Below are 17,131 nucleotides of genomic sequence, written 5' to 3' on the forward strand. Positions count from 1 at the left end.
TCGGGGGTAGTTCTGACACATGTATCCCAGGGGCTTTCCTGGAGGGACGGCACGTGGACTAGAGAGAGGGCAGGAGCTGCAGTCCTCTCAAGAATCTTAACAACATCAATCACTGATGCTTGTTTGGGTTCTGACTAACCGGTGACCCTCAACCCTCATTTCAGCCTCACTACTGCCTTATGCAGCCAGTCTGCACCATCATTATCTCCATTCGTGGACGGAGGAACTGGCCCAGAGAGGAGAGAAACATTCTGAGGTTACAGCAGGGGAAGTGCACCAGCAGAATTTGATTCTAGGAATTCTGACCCTGAGGAATTCGTAGCTGCTGTGCAGCCTTGCTTCTCTGCAAGCGTACTGAAGATCTCACGGGGGATACAAACACAGAATGTTCATTGTGGTCCCCCAGGGATTAAACCGCAGCTGGGGTGTCATGTTGATTTCAAAGCATGATGGGAGATTTTGGTAGAGCTGTAGTCGGGACACACAGAAGGTGAAACGGACTTTCTAAAAGGAGGGTGGCCTTGGCCTTGGCATTAAAGACAGTGTGGCCATGGGTCTTTTGTTGGAGGAGACATTCTGGAGTGGAGGAACTGCGTAACCAAAAGCAGGACTTATTGTGTCTTCTCGACTCCCAGACAGAGGCTGGTACTCTGCGCCAATGAATCCAGAACCGGGGTTCTTACCTCAAACCTGTGCTGTTTGCATTCATAAAAGGAAGAGGTTGTGAATTGTATTGAGAAGGCATAGCAAGGATGGTGCCATCTGATTTGTCATGGATATGATCTGCTTCGCATAGCTTCTAGAGCTTTTGGATGTATATGCCTACTTACATCCACACGGTTCAGATGCGGGACAGGCATCCGTGTACAACAGCAAACTCTGTGGCTTCCCATCTAGAAGCCAAAGAGCCCAGAAGAGGCTTTCCCTCCTACTTCTGAGGAAAAGAATCATGAGGCTGAAAAAAGTGATTTACGAAGATAATCAATCATTTCAAATCCAAGCTAAGGAAGTGAGCAGCAGAATTCAGAAATGTCAGAGTCGGGTTGGGATAACTCGCTGTGGTTCATCTTGGGGAATTTCTTCCATTTCTACCCTGTCTTTATTAGAGGTTTTGAGTTATGGGACTGTTTCCATCCCTCTGACTAATATATCTTGGGAAGCTTTTCGACTAAAGCCTGGTCACCCCCTGTGGTCTACAGTTATATAAGCCGTTGCCTAGATTAGACTCAGAGAAAGCTACTGTAGTGCTAGAGGAATATTCCTTAGTGAGTGCCTTCACTAAGAGTAAATGAGCAGCTGCGGTCGTGACCACAGGAGAGGAAAGGGGAGCATTTCCTAGCTAAACCATCACTCTCCAAATAGCAGACTGTGAGACCCATAGGGCCATGGTGTAGGACCCTGTTTGTACACTGTGTGGGGGGCGTGTGACTTGAATGGATGAAATTCCCAAACACCTTCCAGATTCTGTCTTAGATATTATTAGGAGGGCACTGTAGCCCCAGTGGCGTTGCAGAGACTGGGGGCGTGCATTCTGATCTCTAGTGAGGTATCCTGTTTTGAATGCGTACTCTGTAGCGTTTCTCCTTGCGGTAGGGACTCGAACCTTTGCACCTTCGTGCTGCACTGAGGCTGTCTAGGAGACCTACGCCACACTGGGGACCTCATCTGAGGACTAAGCCGATTTTATTCATCTTTCTGCCTCACAGGGATTCCCTCCAGCTGTCTGTGGGACAGGAGGCATGGGGAGGTGATGCTAAAGTAAGAATAAAAGGTCCCAGGAGCATAAGACTCTGAATTAAAATATATAGAGTGAACTCTATGGAGTGAAGTTAATTACAGTGTTCTTCCGATGTCCCTATAAGAAAATCACTAGATTGTTAAAACCCTGGGGTAGGGTACCAACATGGCCCTATCATATTTCTTTCACATCCAGCTAGTTGCAGCCGGATTTAGATGTTAATAATAAGTAGTATTTACATTTCTCAGTAGAGTTGACAAAGCACTTTAACAAACACGGGCTCATGTTTCCCATTCAACAGGCAGCTTACTTATTCATTTGACTCCAGCATAACCTCAAGTTCAAATATAGCAATTGCAACTACATCTGTAACTCATAAGTGAGGTAGATCTTGACTCCAAAAGCATCTGTGAGTTGATTGCTAGAGCTACACGTGATCCTATTAGAATAGGATCTTTCGGTTGCCTCTGCAGACCAAAAGTCTGAGCAGGAGTGAAAGGTTAGCTTGTGAAATTCTGTATAAGAACCCTTGTATCATAATCTCCACGATCTGTAGATGGCTTTCAAATGTATCTGGTTTCCTTTCATGCACTTTATCTGTGAATTAGGCAGAGCTCGGACAGAACAAAACCATTTTACAAACAAGGAAAATGAGGCTCAGAGAGATTTCCCTGCGTCATTGAGCAAGGCCAGTGCAAAGGCAGAACTTGAACCTGGATCTTCTGGCCCCAAGCCTTTGTCCTCCGCAGGGCAGGCTGGCCTCCTGGTTTTAACTTGTCTCTAAGGTCAAAAAAACATGAGTGTTCATGATGGCCGCAAGCTGCGGTGAACTAGCCAGCAAAGCAGTTCTCTTTTATTCCTTTGTTTGTTTGTTCTTTCCCTTTGATGAAGTTTATGGCAACTTGGCCTCTGTTTTGTGAACTCTCAGGGGTGATGTGAAATGACACACTGTGTATTTTGAGTCTCAAGAAACTTTTCTTCCGAGCGAGCGTCTTGAAGGGTTTTGACTGTCTCTGGGAGCAGCTGCCCTAGAACTTCAGAAAGCATAGCTGCAGGAATCTTTGCCACTGACAGAATCATTATGATGGATACAGGGGGCTTCCGGGGCCTCTATCCTCTCTTTACTTCTCCCTCTTTCTGCCTCCACTCAACACGTGGCATTGGCTTGGTCCCTTGTTCACCTGCCCCGTGGCCAATGCTGTGCTAGACACTGGGGAGAAAAGGGGGAACAAAATAGACTCGGCCCCAGCCCCCGAGGGGCTGGCATTCCAGAGGGGAGACAGGTACATCATCAGGTAGAGAAGTAAGGAAACAAAATGAATGGAGGTTTGCTCCATCACGTGAAGGATGGGGATGGGGTTGGAAAGCGTGTTTCAGAAAGAGCGATCAGGGAGGCAGGCAGCGTTGGGGAGCTGACGTTTGAGCTGAGACATAAAGGAAGAAAGGACGCAGTTCAGATGGAAGATGAGCACGGGCCAAGGTCCTAAGGAGAGAGTGAATTTGCACGCGTCCCAGGACTACTGATGAGGCCAGAGTGTCTGGAGCACAGTGAGTGAGGGGTAGAGGGGAGCAAGACGGGATTGAGAGCGGGGCAGGGGCAGCTCATGAAAGTTTGGATTTCATTCTAGGATCGATGGACAGCCATTGAAGGATTTTAAGCCAGGGAATTAGATATGATTAGATTTATATAGATTTATATTAGATAGATGGAAAGATAGATAGATATAGATGACAGATAGATAGACGGATGGATGGATAGATAGATGATAGATAGATAGAGAGGGACAGACAGATAGATAGATAGACAGACAGATTTAGATATAAATGGCTGGTGGATTGAAGAAGAAAGAGCAGGACCAAGGAGACAAGATTCAAGCCTGTTTTTGATTTGGTTCTGATGAAATACCCGTGGCTTATGTCAGGATGATGGTAGCGTGAGTGGAGTGAAGTGGGCATGTTGCAGATTTCATCTGTAATTCCTGACGGATGGGATGTGAGGCCGCAGAGAGCATCATGACCCGAGTGCACTATTGTCCCCTTTGGCCAGGGATGGGGGGTGTGGAGGGTGACCACAGGCGCGGGTTAGTCGTAACATGGCGGTCTTATGACATTAGCCATCTGTCCCGTTGAGGTCCCTGGCAATTGCCACTCTTCCTTTGGGCGGTGCTGAGCCAGCTCTGAGGATAGGAGGTCGCTGACGTGCCTGGCATACCTGCTGGAAGAGGAGAGCTCAAGTCCACATCTTCCCTAATAACCTTGTGTCTAAACGGTAGTGTCACACAAGGGCGTGTTTAGAAATTAGCATTTGAAAAGAAGCCTCCTTGCTTTCAGTTTGAGCTGACATGGTCCCTTTTCCTCTGTGGAAATGAAATTTATTAATCATAATAAAACCATCGGATTCTGAAGGTAGAGGTCACCCTGAGGAGAAAAAAGAGCTCCCTCATTTACAAGGACTAGCTCGGTGCTGCTGTATTTTTCTTCTGCCTGGGAAGGGAACACTGCCAAACTGTTACCTTGGGTTTTCCACAGGGGTTGAAACTTGGCCCAGGGTTATAGATAGATAAGAATTGACCGTTAAAGTATGCGAGAGGAGAAGTGGGGCTGCGTTTTCACGGAATACATTCAGACTGCCAATCTGTTGTCTCCCCAAAAGAAGATGTTTTGCCACAGTAAAACCGGTCCCCAAATTACAAAACTAATCATCATGGCTCTGAGTTTGCATTTTCACACTTGTTTTGAAGGAACGCCGTGCTGTGGCTTCACTTAGTAAACGTCCGAGCATTTTTAGTTTGCCTTTGCTGTTTACGGCCTCTTCCTACAACCAGCTTTGCCAGATGAAAGTACATTAAAAATAATCCTGTTAACAGTTTTTTTCCTCCAGACCCATGACAGACTTTATTTCCTCATGAAATGAAAATCAACACCAAAGTTGTCCATCACGTTCTTTTCCCCCTATTAGTATCTACTTCTAATAATGGGTAGAGAGGCCCGGGTTTCATGAGTGACCTCCACGAATAAAAGATTTTCTTCAAAAAATGTCATTATTATTCTTGTTTTAACACACCCTGCCTTGGACGTGCATCTGTTTTCTTTTTCTCCCAGAGACAGGGAGAATCTTTGATGAAAGGCCATTTTCGATGAGTCAAAGGCAGGAAGGGTGTCCCGAGGAATGAAAAGCAAGAGGGGGTTGACTATTTGTTAGTTTCGCTGAGAGAGTCATCTCAGAAAAGAAACATCTATTCACGTCACCACTTCTGAGGATCAGGACAAAGACTCATGTGGATTCTCTGAGCTCAGGGACCTTTGAAACAAGCAAAAGGAGGGCTTGGGAGTAAGACATGTCCAGTGAAAACTCGGTATAATCATATTTCTTTTTCCATCTGGAGTCTAGCTCAGAGCCTGAGAGTTAGAAGGTTCTTCCCCCAGCTTCTTCCCACCTTCCCAGGCTCCATGGTGTGAGATCCATCCAGTACATTCTTATCCATCAACTATGAGACAGAAGATTGGAAGACAGGTGGGGGAAAGATAGGGAAGGAAAAGAATAAAGTCCATGCAAATTAGACTCCAAGGTTGATAGCACAGACAAACGATTTCTTCCTGCCTTGTTCCTTCATTCTTTAAAGGAAAGTTCAAGACTCGACAGCTGTTGATAATCCACATCTACCCCGTTTAGTGGCTGGTGTACCCCTCCCCCAGCCGCTGTGAATGTTGGTCGCTAATGGCACCCAGTTGCCTCTTTCTGCAGAGCCTTACCCTCTGCCAAAGAATCCCTTCAACTAGGAAGTTATTCTCTGCCCTTCTGGGAAGCCCACAGCTAATGCTTAACGTACATGAACATTAAAAAACCAACCCACTTGCCTCCAGATGGGATCAGCTCTGGGCTGCAACTGTCAGAATCAGGTAGAAGCTAAACTCCAGCTCAGACCACATACATCCTTGCTTCTCTGTTTTCCCTTTCTCCAACCTGCTCACACTCTCTCCTCTTGAAAGCAACCCTCAACAAACGAGGTGAAGAAGAATCTCCATTTCGGGCTCTGCTTCCAGGGACCCTCACCTAACCTAGCCTGCATCTCAGCTTGGATCGTTACCAAAACAACAATGTTCAAACTCTCTCCAAGAAGATATCTGGCAGGCCATTCAAGGAAGGGTACCTGGAACCATGGAAAAGGTGTGATAGTTGCCCTGAGAGATTCAAGGATCAGCTCTGACTCTGTCTAGCTCTGTGACCTTGAACAAGTGACTCAACTTCTCTGAACCCTAATTTCTGATTTGTTGCACTGTTCAGTTCCAGACACTTTGTAGCTATCCAATGCATTAGGCTTCCATCCCTTCTATATTTTTATTCTAAAACCTGTGCTGGGAGTCAGGGAAGTGGAGGGAGGAGGATGGTAGGGAGAGAGAGAGAGGAAAATAAAAAAACTCAGATAAGGAAATGGCATCAAGAAATACATCGTCTGAAACATGTCCCTTGCCAGAACCTGGCTATAGATGATGAGATAGAAGTTCTGGGGTGAGAGAACCAAAATCAAATCAGGCTGTAATTCTTGAGTGGTGGGGCGGCGGTCCCACAGATCCTTCAAGGATGCATCTGTTTGAATCCATTTGTTCTTTCCCATTCTAAGATGTTGGACCCTAAGTGTACAGACTGGGTCACTTCACTCTTTTTGATCCACCCTATCTCGCTTGATTGGTGACAGCTACATTAGAAGAAGAGGACAATTTCTCTTGATTATAGCTTGTCCTTTGTGGTTACTGGCTTTCTTAAAACCACTCTTTCAAATTGTTTCCTCTGCCTCCCTCCGTCTTCGAGGTACCTACCTGAGAGAGCAGTGTAGCAAGGGGTGTGCGAGAGAGAGGAAACACACACACACACACCCCTTTATCACCAGCAGTGTTAAATGGACAAAGGAATGTGTTGTATAAGATGGACTTTTCTCATGTTACAGGGCTGATTGGAATATGTTTCTTATTTCTCAAGATGAATAGGGCCCCTCCACACTGTCTTGGTATTTTGTGTTTTATGGTTGTTATTATTACTTCATAATTGCGTATTATGGATTAATCTTCACCTCTGTCTTCCTTTCAGTTACGGACGAGTTTATGCTACCGACCCCTACCACCACACACTTGCTCCAGCCCCCACCTACGGCGTTGGTGCCATGGTGAGTACCAATTCCTCCTCTTCCTCACTTCTTCCTGCCTCCCATCCCTCCCCACAGCTGGGACCTTAGGATGGGTTGACGGTTGACGTCCTCTCACTTTCCCTTAATTGAATTTGTCTCCTGCTAACAGCAGCTAAAATGCCACATTAATCCTCCCGGTAAACTTGATAAATGTCTTAATTTCTTGGCAATGTAGTGCATGTAAGTTATTATATTTCTCATTTTGCAAGTCTCACCTAGCCGAGCACTTACCTTAATGGAATAATTAGTCATTTTGATAATTAAATCCATCACTAACAGAATGCAGTGTCAATGCAGAACTTTTTTTTTTCTTTTTTTTTCTCCCTCCCTTGCTGCTCATTCACATAGCCCCAAGGTTCCAGCCCCAGCACAGACTTCAGAGGAGCTAAGCTGCACACTTCCAGGCCTCTGCTGTCAGGCAGCTGAGAATCTGACTGCCTCTCCTCCCCTATTACAATTTATGTTTAAAGTCATAGTCGCCCAGGAAAGAAAATAGAGAGAAGGGCACACTTTGTGTGTGTGCCTAGTACATAAGGAATTAGAAGGAATCAGTTTGGGGGTTGTCTTTTGTTTTTTTGGGGGATGTCTGGGTTTTTGTTTTGGGAGGGGCGGGGGGGGAGGGCAACACTGGGAGGTGAGGTGGGGGGTGAATTTGCCTGTACTTGTTCAAACTTCTATGCACTAAAACGTACAGTAAGACGTGCCCATCACGTGAGAGCGTATGCAATCATTACAAAGCTTTTGGCATGCAGTTTTCTGCTTGGGATCAAGAATATCAGTCCTTCTCCTAGAAATAAATCCCCATAGGCATTCATTTGAATCGCCAAAACTTTTCGCAAAAGGAAATAGTTCAGTGCCACCTCCAAGCCATCTTAAAGCCATGGCCAGACAATTGCCTGGAGCTTGGTCGCAGAAATTCCGCCATGCTTTGGAAACCTATTATTTTGCAAAGTTCAGTGACATCAAGTTAATTCATCTGCACAACTCCCCTCTCAAGAGCAACTTCCATACAGATGGTTCAGCCAAGTCAAGTAAGAAGCTGATTTACATTTTCATCCTGATTTTGCATTCAACAGCTCCCTTCAACACCCAGTCCTGTTGGGGAATGTGTTGGAAAGGAGCGTTGAATGACTACATTCAGTAAGTCATCTGCATTTGACTTCTCGAGTGTAGATAGAGCTTTTCCCGACGGAACATAGCATCATTAATGAATCAAACAAGCCAACAAAATGAGACAGCCCCAATCCTTCAGTGGTCCATTTGTACCCGAGTCCTTTCAGCTCACAGGGCTGGCCGATGGAATTTGGTTTTACAGGGATTTTTCGTTATAAGGAGCTATTGGGGGGAGGTCAGGATTGGCCCTATCTATCTTCAGTTCTCTAAGAGTGACCTGGGATGGGTAGGGGGTGCCTCCATCTTGGTTGTTTCTGAGTGTCTATTTTTCACATTAGTCTTTTTTGATGATCCATGTGTTACAAAAGGAAAATGTAAAAAACACACCCCTTAAATTGCTTTGTTTCAGAATGCTTTTGCACCCTTGACTGATGCCAAGACTAGGAGCCATGCTGATGATGTGGGTCTCGTTCTTTCTTCATTGCAGGCTAGTATATACCGAGGGGGATACAACCGTTTTGCTCCATACTAAATGACAAAACCATAAAAACCTTCCAATGTGGGGAGAAAGGAAGCTTTCCGAGGCCTGGGTATTGCAATACATGCAGTAGTGCATCATTTTAGCATCTAAAAAAAATAAAATAAAGAGGAAAAAAAGTACATTTTTTATCTTATACCTCAGATATTTTGTTCTGTGTATTTTAATATTGTGGGTCTTTCATTTCTGAAGGTTCCGTAGTTTGGTTGCTGGCTGTAGGAGTTTTTGTGGTTGACCTAGAGAGATGCTAGCTATGACTAAAAACTGGTGTAGGGCCATATCCAGAGTGCTATCTCATGTACATGAATTATATATGCTGAATATTAAGCTACTGGGGTTATCAGCTGTTTGGGAAGCGTGTAAGTGACTACAGGAGTCATGTTCTTCTGCATCTGCATTATTTTATTTTATGAAAGGGGAAGGGTGGGCGGCACCTAGGGGTTGGGACTGGGGTTTGGCTGAAAGAAAAAAAAAAAAAAGTAACTGATGAATCTAAACGACCCACACTGCACCAACAACCATATATCAACGGTTCTAAGTCACTCGTTGTCAGTTCAAGCCAAAGGTTACGTTGTTAAGGGGATGCTTCTAATAACACTTGTGCATCCGAGCTGAATGCAGCTGTGCAAACCCACCCTTTAAACCATTCCACCCGGCGGTATTCAGCTTCGTAACCAGCCGCTAGTTATTTAGGCAAAAGACTGGTAGTTAGGCCATCCACAAGCATTCTTTTTATATTTCTTCCAGTATAATAAATTATTGATATCATTGCTGACTTTTATATTATGGGAGGGAAAAAAATAACATTAATAAAAAGGTGATAAAAAGCACTGTTTCTATTTTTTTCTTTTTTTCCAAAAAAAAGAAAGTAATAAAAACTTAAATTCTTTGTACCAGTGAAAAAAAATGTATAAAATTTACATCTGTGCAGTGGCGTTGTTAAGTTCTAGAAACAGTCTTATGAAGCTTTAGTTTTAGCCTCGTAGAACAACTGTTACAGACAGACGTATAATTTTTATGGAATTACACGATAATCATATTCGGATTTATAGAAGCATTTTACAAGTATTGCAGTCATTGGGTAGAGATAATCATGGTATTTTCATCCGCTTGGTACTTTTTGAAACATGACCGTGTCGTGTAAGCAACCTGCAATTTTTCAGTCCGTGAGAGCCCGCCCTCCCATTTTTCCTGGTCCCCAAGGATTCTCTCAAATCAGTATCTTTAGTTTGTTTTTTTTTTTTGTCTCCAAGGCCCAGGACACTTGTCAGAAGGAAGCAAAAAAGTAGGTCCACCCTCAACATCCCCCAAAGAACAAAGTCCCCCCACCTCTGAAGCAGGGCCAGAATGACACAGCCGAAAAATTGCAGTTTGTCTGTATACTTCTTCTGTTTGAAGTCTTTCCATGTTGTCCTGTTTACAAAGTTAATCTAAGTTGGGGTATCTGTCACAGACCTTCCTGTTTTTGTATTTAAATAAAAAAAAAAAAATCCTGCAGCAAGTCGTCCCCAGTAGTTTTGCTGCCATAGGTAAAATTTCCATGTGTGCGGTGCAGGCCATATGGCATGCACTTTAGTAAAGCTATCAACTCACTGCTGTGAACCTGCCAAACTGCTGTAACAACTCTGCTTTAAGACAAAACCAAACAAAACTTAAAAAAAAAAAAAAAGTGTTTGTGATCCAGCTTTTCTCTTGTCATCCTATGTGCATGCAGTAAGATCGGTTGGATATTAAATAAAAAGTTTCACGAGATTTGAAAACCGAGTTTCTGTAGCTTCGCTGTCTAAGACAGATCACCGTGATCTTGCAAAAAGAGAGAAACGGGGGAAAAAACTGCTTAGCGGCCAAAAGTAGAAAAAAATGTTCTTTTCACCAGATTGATTTGGGGGGGTGGGTGGCGCGTGAGGGTGTTTTAGAGCATCCCTGAGACCTTCTCATCCCCCTACCTGGAAGACGGTGTCATGACAATGGGTGCCTGATTGATGTTTTTAAGGGAAACGATGTACTAAAATGCTACCGCATCCGACCCCAAAGGGGAACAAGGTAGAAGGAACAGAGTGTTCGGGAGAATCAAGCGATGTCTCCCATTTGCCTCAGATTTCAAAATCCAGAATTTGCATTGTATTTGGAATCACAAACATAGAATTTTTACTGTGTTGGTTCAAGTAAAATTAATTTGCAGTTTTGATTTTCATCGCTGAGCTGTACTTTCCCCCATGATTGTATGTAGTTTTAATAAAATCATTTAGAGCCGCCTGGGTGCCAACTGATGTTACAGAATCTTTTGTCGGGCACTCCTCCAAGAGGCCAATAAGTCATTTTAAACTGTATGTCGGAGATGTAAACAGACATTTTGGATTTTTTTAAACGGTATTTATTTGGAATGTTTTCATTTATCTAAATAACTATTGCTATTATGAATTATGGAAAAAAAAAGATTACTATCATGTGTGGCATATAGTGACTTAACCCACACCTCACGCAATCTGCAAACCCAGAAAATGTGTATATCTGTCTTTAGAAATTAGTGTTTATATCACTTACAGTGGTTTGTGAATAAAGAAAAAACTGGTTTGTAATATCAAAAAATAAAAGCTTAGTCTGAAAAGGTCCACGTGAGTCGTGTTCTGAGTCCTTTGGCTTCTGTGTGTTTCCTGGGGGAGTGGGGTCATCACGCCACACGGGGCTGCCCTTGTGCCCACCAGGGGGCGTGGGTCAGAGGGCTCCCCTTCCTCATGTATCTTTCCAAAGAAGTCGGTGGAACCAACCACGGATGTTTAAGAAAGAAACAGAACTAAGCTTAGCTGTTTCCTGGCATGGAAATATCAGTCTTTGGTTTAAAACAAAGCAACAACAAAAACAACTGTACATTTCAAATGAAACACCTACTAACGTCTATTAAGTTATTAGTACAACTTTTAGTTACTAGTACAACAATTAGGGAGACTTGTAGGAAGAAGAGGAAAAAACAATAATCATAATAAGTGGTAGAGTTTACATGTATTGAGGGCTTACTAAGACCAAGAATCTTGTGTTCCTTATTTCATTTAATCATTTAATGCTCCCACCAGGGTTGGATTATCTACCCCATTTAGTTATCTTAATAACATCTTAATCCTATCTTATTTACTTATCTTAATACTGCTATCAAGTTGGTAATACACATAAAGATTTTTAAAATATGGGCTCTGGAAGCAGGTGTTGTGAGTTTGAATCCTGATTTGGTCCCTTGCCGGCTGCAGTCAAGGGTGGGTTAAACCAAAGCTCTGTGCCCCAGTCTCCTCATCCATAATTAGGGATGGGAAGACCAGCTACCCTTTTTAATACTGTGATGTGGACTAAGACCGTATATGGGAAGGGCTTACAGTGGTCCTTCGTAAATCGTAAGCTCATTATTTACAGGTGGGGACACTGAGACCAAAGAGGTTCATTTATGTAAACCACACAGCAAGCAAGGGGCAGGTCCAACATTCCAAAACGCGTCCCTGTTCTCCTGGCCCAATGGGAAATTGCAGCATTCAATTTTAGAAGTCTTGCTCTAAGAGCCAAAGGCTGAATTTTTTTTCTCCACAACGCATTTGTCTTCAGAGCATTCATTATAGCATTTCAAGTATATTCAGTGGTCCCTTCTCTGTAAACTCCTTATACGTGGGACTGTACAAGTTAAGTCAACTTCCATTGCTCTATGTCCACAGATCCTTGAGGACAGTATTACCCTGATTGTATAAATGAAGACAATAAGGATAGGTCCTGTGATCTGCCTAAAGTCATGTCTAGTGACTGTTGGCCTGGAAGCTTGCGTCTTCTTCCAAAAATTCTCTCTCATTATTGATGATGTTGGTGGTGGTGATGGTGAACTTGGGCTTCTAATGCTCTCCTTGCGAAATATGTGAGGCTGTATTAATTTCAAAAAAAGAAGTCCCCAGCGTTATCCTGGCACATGGTGAGCAGATGCTGGCCATCTCCTAAGATGCTGGCTTACCGCTGAGTCCCTGCCCTGTCCAAATAGGAGGCTATAAGTAGAGGTGAATCTCCCAAATCAGGTTCTTCTCTAAAGCAGAGAGAAGCGCATATATTTCACGTCAAGTGTAAAGAAAATAAAAAATGGATGGCAGAAGTGAAACGGTTTCTTACAAGACTCGACCAGTGGACGCCAGTGCTTGACACCCACCGGCCTCCTCCACCTGGATTGTGGGCAGAGGTGAGCTAACGGGCCAGGGGAAGGTCATGAGGTGGTGCCCACTAGGTGCGATGCACAGGCTTTGTGTATAAACAGAGGCTGGTACTTATTTATTTGTTTTGTGGACAATGCCTGGGCGGTAGTCAGAGCCTTATCTCATCTGGAATTTTTTTTCTTAGAACCGTATTTTAATTAAACAGGAAAACCTTCTCCATGTTAAAAAAATATATATGCATTACAACTCTGACTCCATTAGCTTAGACCATTCTAAGTCCCATTTTCCCACTCAACATCCCGACAACCTGGATTCTTTAGGTTGGTACCCAAAGGCTGTTGCTACTTCCTGGCACGGAGCTACTTTTCCTGCAAACAGAGCTCCAGTAAGCACGTCGCTTTCCCATGCACACGTGCTTGTGCTCAGGCACTCATGCACACACAAGCAAAAGCCCTTTCCTGCTGTGATCATGTCCCTCCAATGTACCATCCAGAGACGTTCTCTCTCAGAAACACTTAATGAGCTGGTTGAAAAAGCAGATTCCTGGGCCCCATCTGCTTCCAGCGCTCCCAGGGTTGAGTATTGGAGGTCCCATCTTTCAGTGAACTTCCTAATTGTGTTCATGGTCAGTTCTCCCTCCAGATCTGACCCTTGTAACATCGGCAGAGCCAATCGTGTGTGTGCACGAGTGTACGTATACACAAGCACAGACCTACACGTGCATATATCCATGCATATTCTTACCCTTTCTCATGACAACCTGTGATTATTTTTTCACAAAGTCAAGAATTAGGACTAAAAAAATAGTCTCTCTAGGGAAGAGATAAAACAATCATTTTTGTTGGAAAACGAAGGTGGTTTTTTTTGTTCTGTTTTTTATTCATTGCTGGATGATACGTGTGTGCATGTATGGTGATGCACATGTGTGTGCATGTATGGTGTTATATGTTATACACTATATATTACATACTTAGGAAATTTGTATTTAAATTCACAAGGTGCAGTATTCTCTGAGGGATATGAAATTCTCATTGTACAATCGCTTAACCTGATGCTTGATATTGGCCCAAAGGCCAGGGTTTCTCATTGCTTTTTTGCAGTCCTAAGGAATAGAGATGTGGGGGGTGACCAGGAGCAGCTGTCACCGGGGCACCTTTGAGGAGTCTCCTAGGAGAGCCCAGTCTTACCTTATATGCTGTGTCCTAATCACCCTCCTGGAAAGTTGGGGTGGGGGAACCAGAGGTGTGTCTCTGACTCTTATGGCCTAGAAAATCCAGGCTGCTTTGATCACAGGTATCTGGCCTAGAGAAGGGAATTTACCGACTCTCTCAAAGGGGAAATATTTTCTGGACAGCAAAGTGGTATTGTGATGAAAACACCCAGGGTTCTTTTAAAACTAATGGTGCCATTCCCTAAAGGTAACAAATGTTACAGCGTGTATTGAGGATAAAACAAATAACAAGACTAGCTAACATTGTTTGAATACCATCCCAGCCAGTCTACAAAACAGACATATTTAATCTATATACTATAAACACATAACTGTCTATACATGAACATGTATATGAGAGACATTCAGAAAGTCCCTTAGCCTCTCTGTGCTTCAGTTACATTACCTAAAAAATGCAGATAATAAATAATACCCACCTCATACGGTTCTTGTGAGAATGAGATGCATTCAAAAGTGTGAAACACTTAGCCTGGCATATAGCATTTTTTCTTTTTACTAATAAATCATTTCTATATCTATCTGTATAATTTATCTGTGTCCATATATATTTCATAGATTCAAATAATATATATTCCATATCTATATGATATATATTATGTAACACAATTATACATACAGATGTATGTATAATCTATACAGTTTATACATCCAAAATAAATCTCTTTGTATACACACATGGATACAAAAGCTTTTTAATATGTAATATGTTTGTTTTTATGCATTAGCATAGCTACAATATACCCACTAGTGGACCATAAATATATATGCTAGTTCTTGTAAAGCACATAGATACTGACAGAGGAAGCGATCAGCAAATGGAACTTATCAATATCATAGTTATTATTATCTCATTTAATCCTCAAGAACTGGCAAGGTAGGTACTATTATTACCCCCTCTACCCACCAGGGAGCTTAAGCAAACCTGATGCCCAAGGGATACGGCTCTACATGGTGGAGCCGAGCCGTGGACATTGGCTGTCTGGCTCCAAAGTTCTTGCTGCTCCACGCTGAACAATACTTTACAGACACTTGCCACTTAATCCTTGCGGCATCCCAGGTAAGTAACTTGGCCATGACTTACTTCCTACACTTGTTCAAAAGGTGGAAATCAGGATGGTCCCAGAGTCCGCCTCTTAGAGTGCAGACCACCCTCCCATGATTATCCTCAGGGTCCCCAGCCCGTGCCTGTGACTTTGACATCCCAGCTCTCTGACTGAGGCAGGCAGATGGTGCGTTGCCTGCATGAGGCAAAAAGCCAAGGAGAGCAAGAGAATTCCCCAGCCTCTAAGAAAGAAGAAACAACAGGACCGCGGGTAGAAAACAGAAGAGCAGAGACCCAAGAAGTAGGGTCATGGTGGTGCTGCGGGCAGGTGACGGTTGGAAAGCAGGTAAATTGGCAGCTCTGCAGCACGCAGACTCCAGCAACCCTTAAAGGAGAATTAAAAAAAAAAAAAAAACCAACAGCAATTTGCAGGTCAGCGCACGAAACCCTCATGCTCACATCCGGAAAGGCAAACTTTCTGCAGCCACACCAGGAAGCTGTCTGGAACTGAAAAACAGGTCCGAGACACTGCATACAGCTTGACTTTTATCTCCCCCAAACACTCCTAGGCTGGCGAGCAACAGGGAAATTCATTACTGTAAGTAGGATTTCGGCACCAGAGGAAACTGCCGCTCAGCGGGACAGGTCTGTCAGCGAAACTGGCTTGCTGCTGCTTTTCCCTTTTTTATTTCCCTAAACTGCATGACTAGATGATGTGTTGTTCTTTGGACTATTTCCTTTTTTTCCCAAGCCCTGTTCTTCCCCTCTCCCGCTAAAGACCGAGAGAGAGTGAGAGAGAAAGCACAAGCTTTTGCTTTGTGAGAAAAGGAGGTAAGAAGGAAAAATTAAAAACCCACAAAACTTTCAATGTCAGTTGCAATCTTCTGAGACTGAAATTCAAAATTGTTTGTGCCCTACCTGGTAGAAGAAAAAAATCCTCCTTTCTTTTTATCATTTTTTCCATCACTTAGAAACAAAAAAAGAATGACTCATGAAAGCTTATATAAACAAATAATTGTGATTTCTATTTGCTGTGAGATACTTAGACATGCAGACGCCAGAATGGAAACACGGACAGCAAAATTCAGTGGGTAGAGGTCTTTTGCCTCTTTTTAAAAATTTCTCTCCATCGACCTTTCAACTCTGCCTCTGTTATCATCTATCTTCTTCCCAACTGTGCAACCTTAGGCAACTTAATCAGCCCCTCTGGGGCTCAGTTTTCATGTGGGTGAAATGAAAGGGTTTTGGTGAGAATTAAATGGGGTTGTGTAGCACTGAGAGGTTTGGTTCTGGAAAAGTCACTCACCTCCCACTTGGCAACAAAAATCGAACCCCATGTTAAAAAGTGAGACATTGGATTTTTTTTAATGGCAGGAGGGAGTTCCAAGCTAGGTTGAATTTGGAAAACCAGGGAGAATGCTCAACTACTGAAACTGTTCTTGGAAACCATCATAGTGCTTTGGAGTCTGCATGCACACCACGCAGAAAACAGCCCGGAAGTCTCTGCTTTGGGTTTGCAGATCCGCAAATGCACATCCCCCCCAATGCCAGGAAACACAGCATTAGAGCCACTCCACCCCAAGTGTGAATCTCAGCGCCAACACTTGGTTGTGGGCCAAAGCATTTAACCACATGAAACCCCCCTTCCTTGTTAGTAAAATAGAGAAAAATAGAATTATCTTGAAGGGCAGTTGTGAGAAAAGGGTAAGAAAATGCACATAAACTGCTCTGAACATAGAAGATGTGCACTAAATATTCACCCCTCCTTTTCTCCTTCATTAGCCTCAATATATCACCATCTAGAAAGTTCTGTTCCTTCCTGGTTTAGAGGATTTAAAGTAAAGCAAAACGGGGACTTCTCTGGCGGTCCCGTGGTTAAGACTTCGCCTTCCAATGCATGGGGTGCAGGTTCAATCCCTGGTCGGGGAGCTAAGATCCCACATGCCTTTCAACCAAAAAACCAAAACATAAAACAGAAGCAATATTGTAACAAATTCAATAAAGACTTTAAAAATGGTCCACATCAAAAAGAATATGTTTAAAAAAAATAAATTAAATAAAGCCAAAAAAACCCCATAAAGTCTTATAGGTACCAAAACCCACCCTCCACA

General features: G+C 43.3%; 1 protein-coding gene across 23 annotated transcripts in view; it reads left to right on the plus strand.

The window, feature by feature from the left end:
* The window catches only part of RBFOX1 (RNA binding fox-1 homolog 1), a 2,204,869-nt gene extending 2,193,685 nt beyond the window's left edge, over positions 1-11,184 (plus strand). For 12 of the 23 annotated variants that reach the window (XM_082429022.1, XM_082429011.1, XM_082429026.1 and 9 more), the window contains 2 exons: positions 6,825-6,900; positions 8,444-11,184. In XM_082429022.1, coding sequence (XP_082285148.1) covers positions 6,825-6,900; position 8,444 — 77 coding nt within the window. In that variant the 3' untranslated portion in view covers positions 8,445-11,184. Of the gene's footprint in view, positions 1-6,824; positions 6,901-7,269; positions 7,524-8,443 lie in introns of those variants that run through there. The other 11 variants (XM_082429027.1, XM_082429030.1, XM_082429019.1 and 8 more) reach the window with 8 other exon arrangements.
* The last annotated feature ends 5,947 nt before the right edge of the window (positions 11,185-17,131 follow it).

This window comes from Balaenoptera physalus (genome assembly GCF_965194825.1).
Source record: "Balaenoptera physalus genome assembly, chromosome: 16".
Lineage (NCBI taxonomy): Eukaryota > Metazoa > Chordata > Mammalia > Artiodactyla > Balaenopteridae > Balaenoptera > Balaenoptera physalus.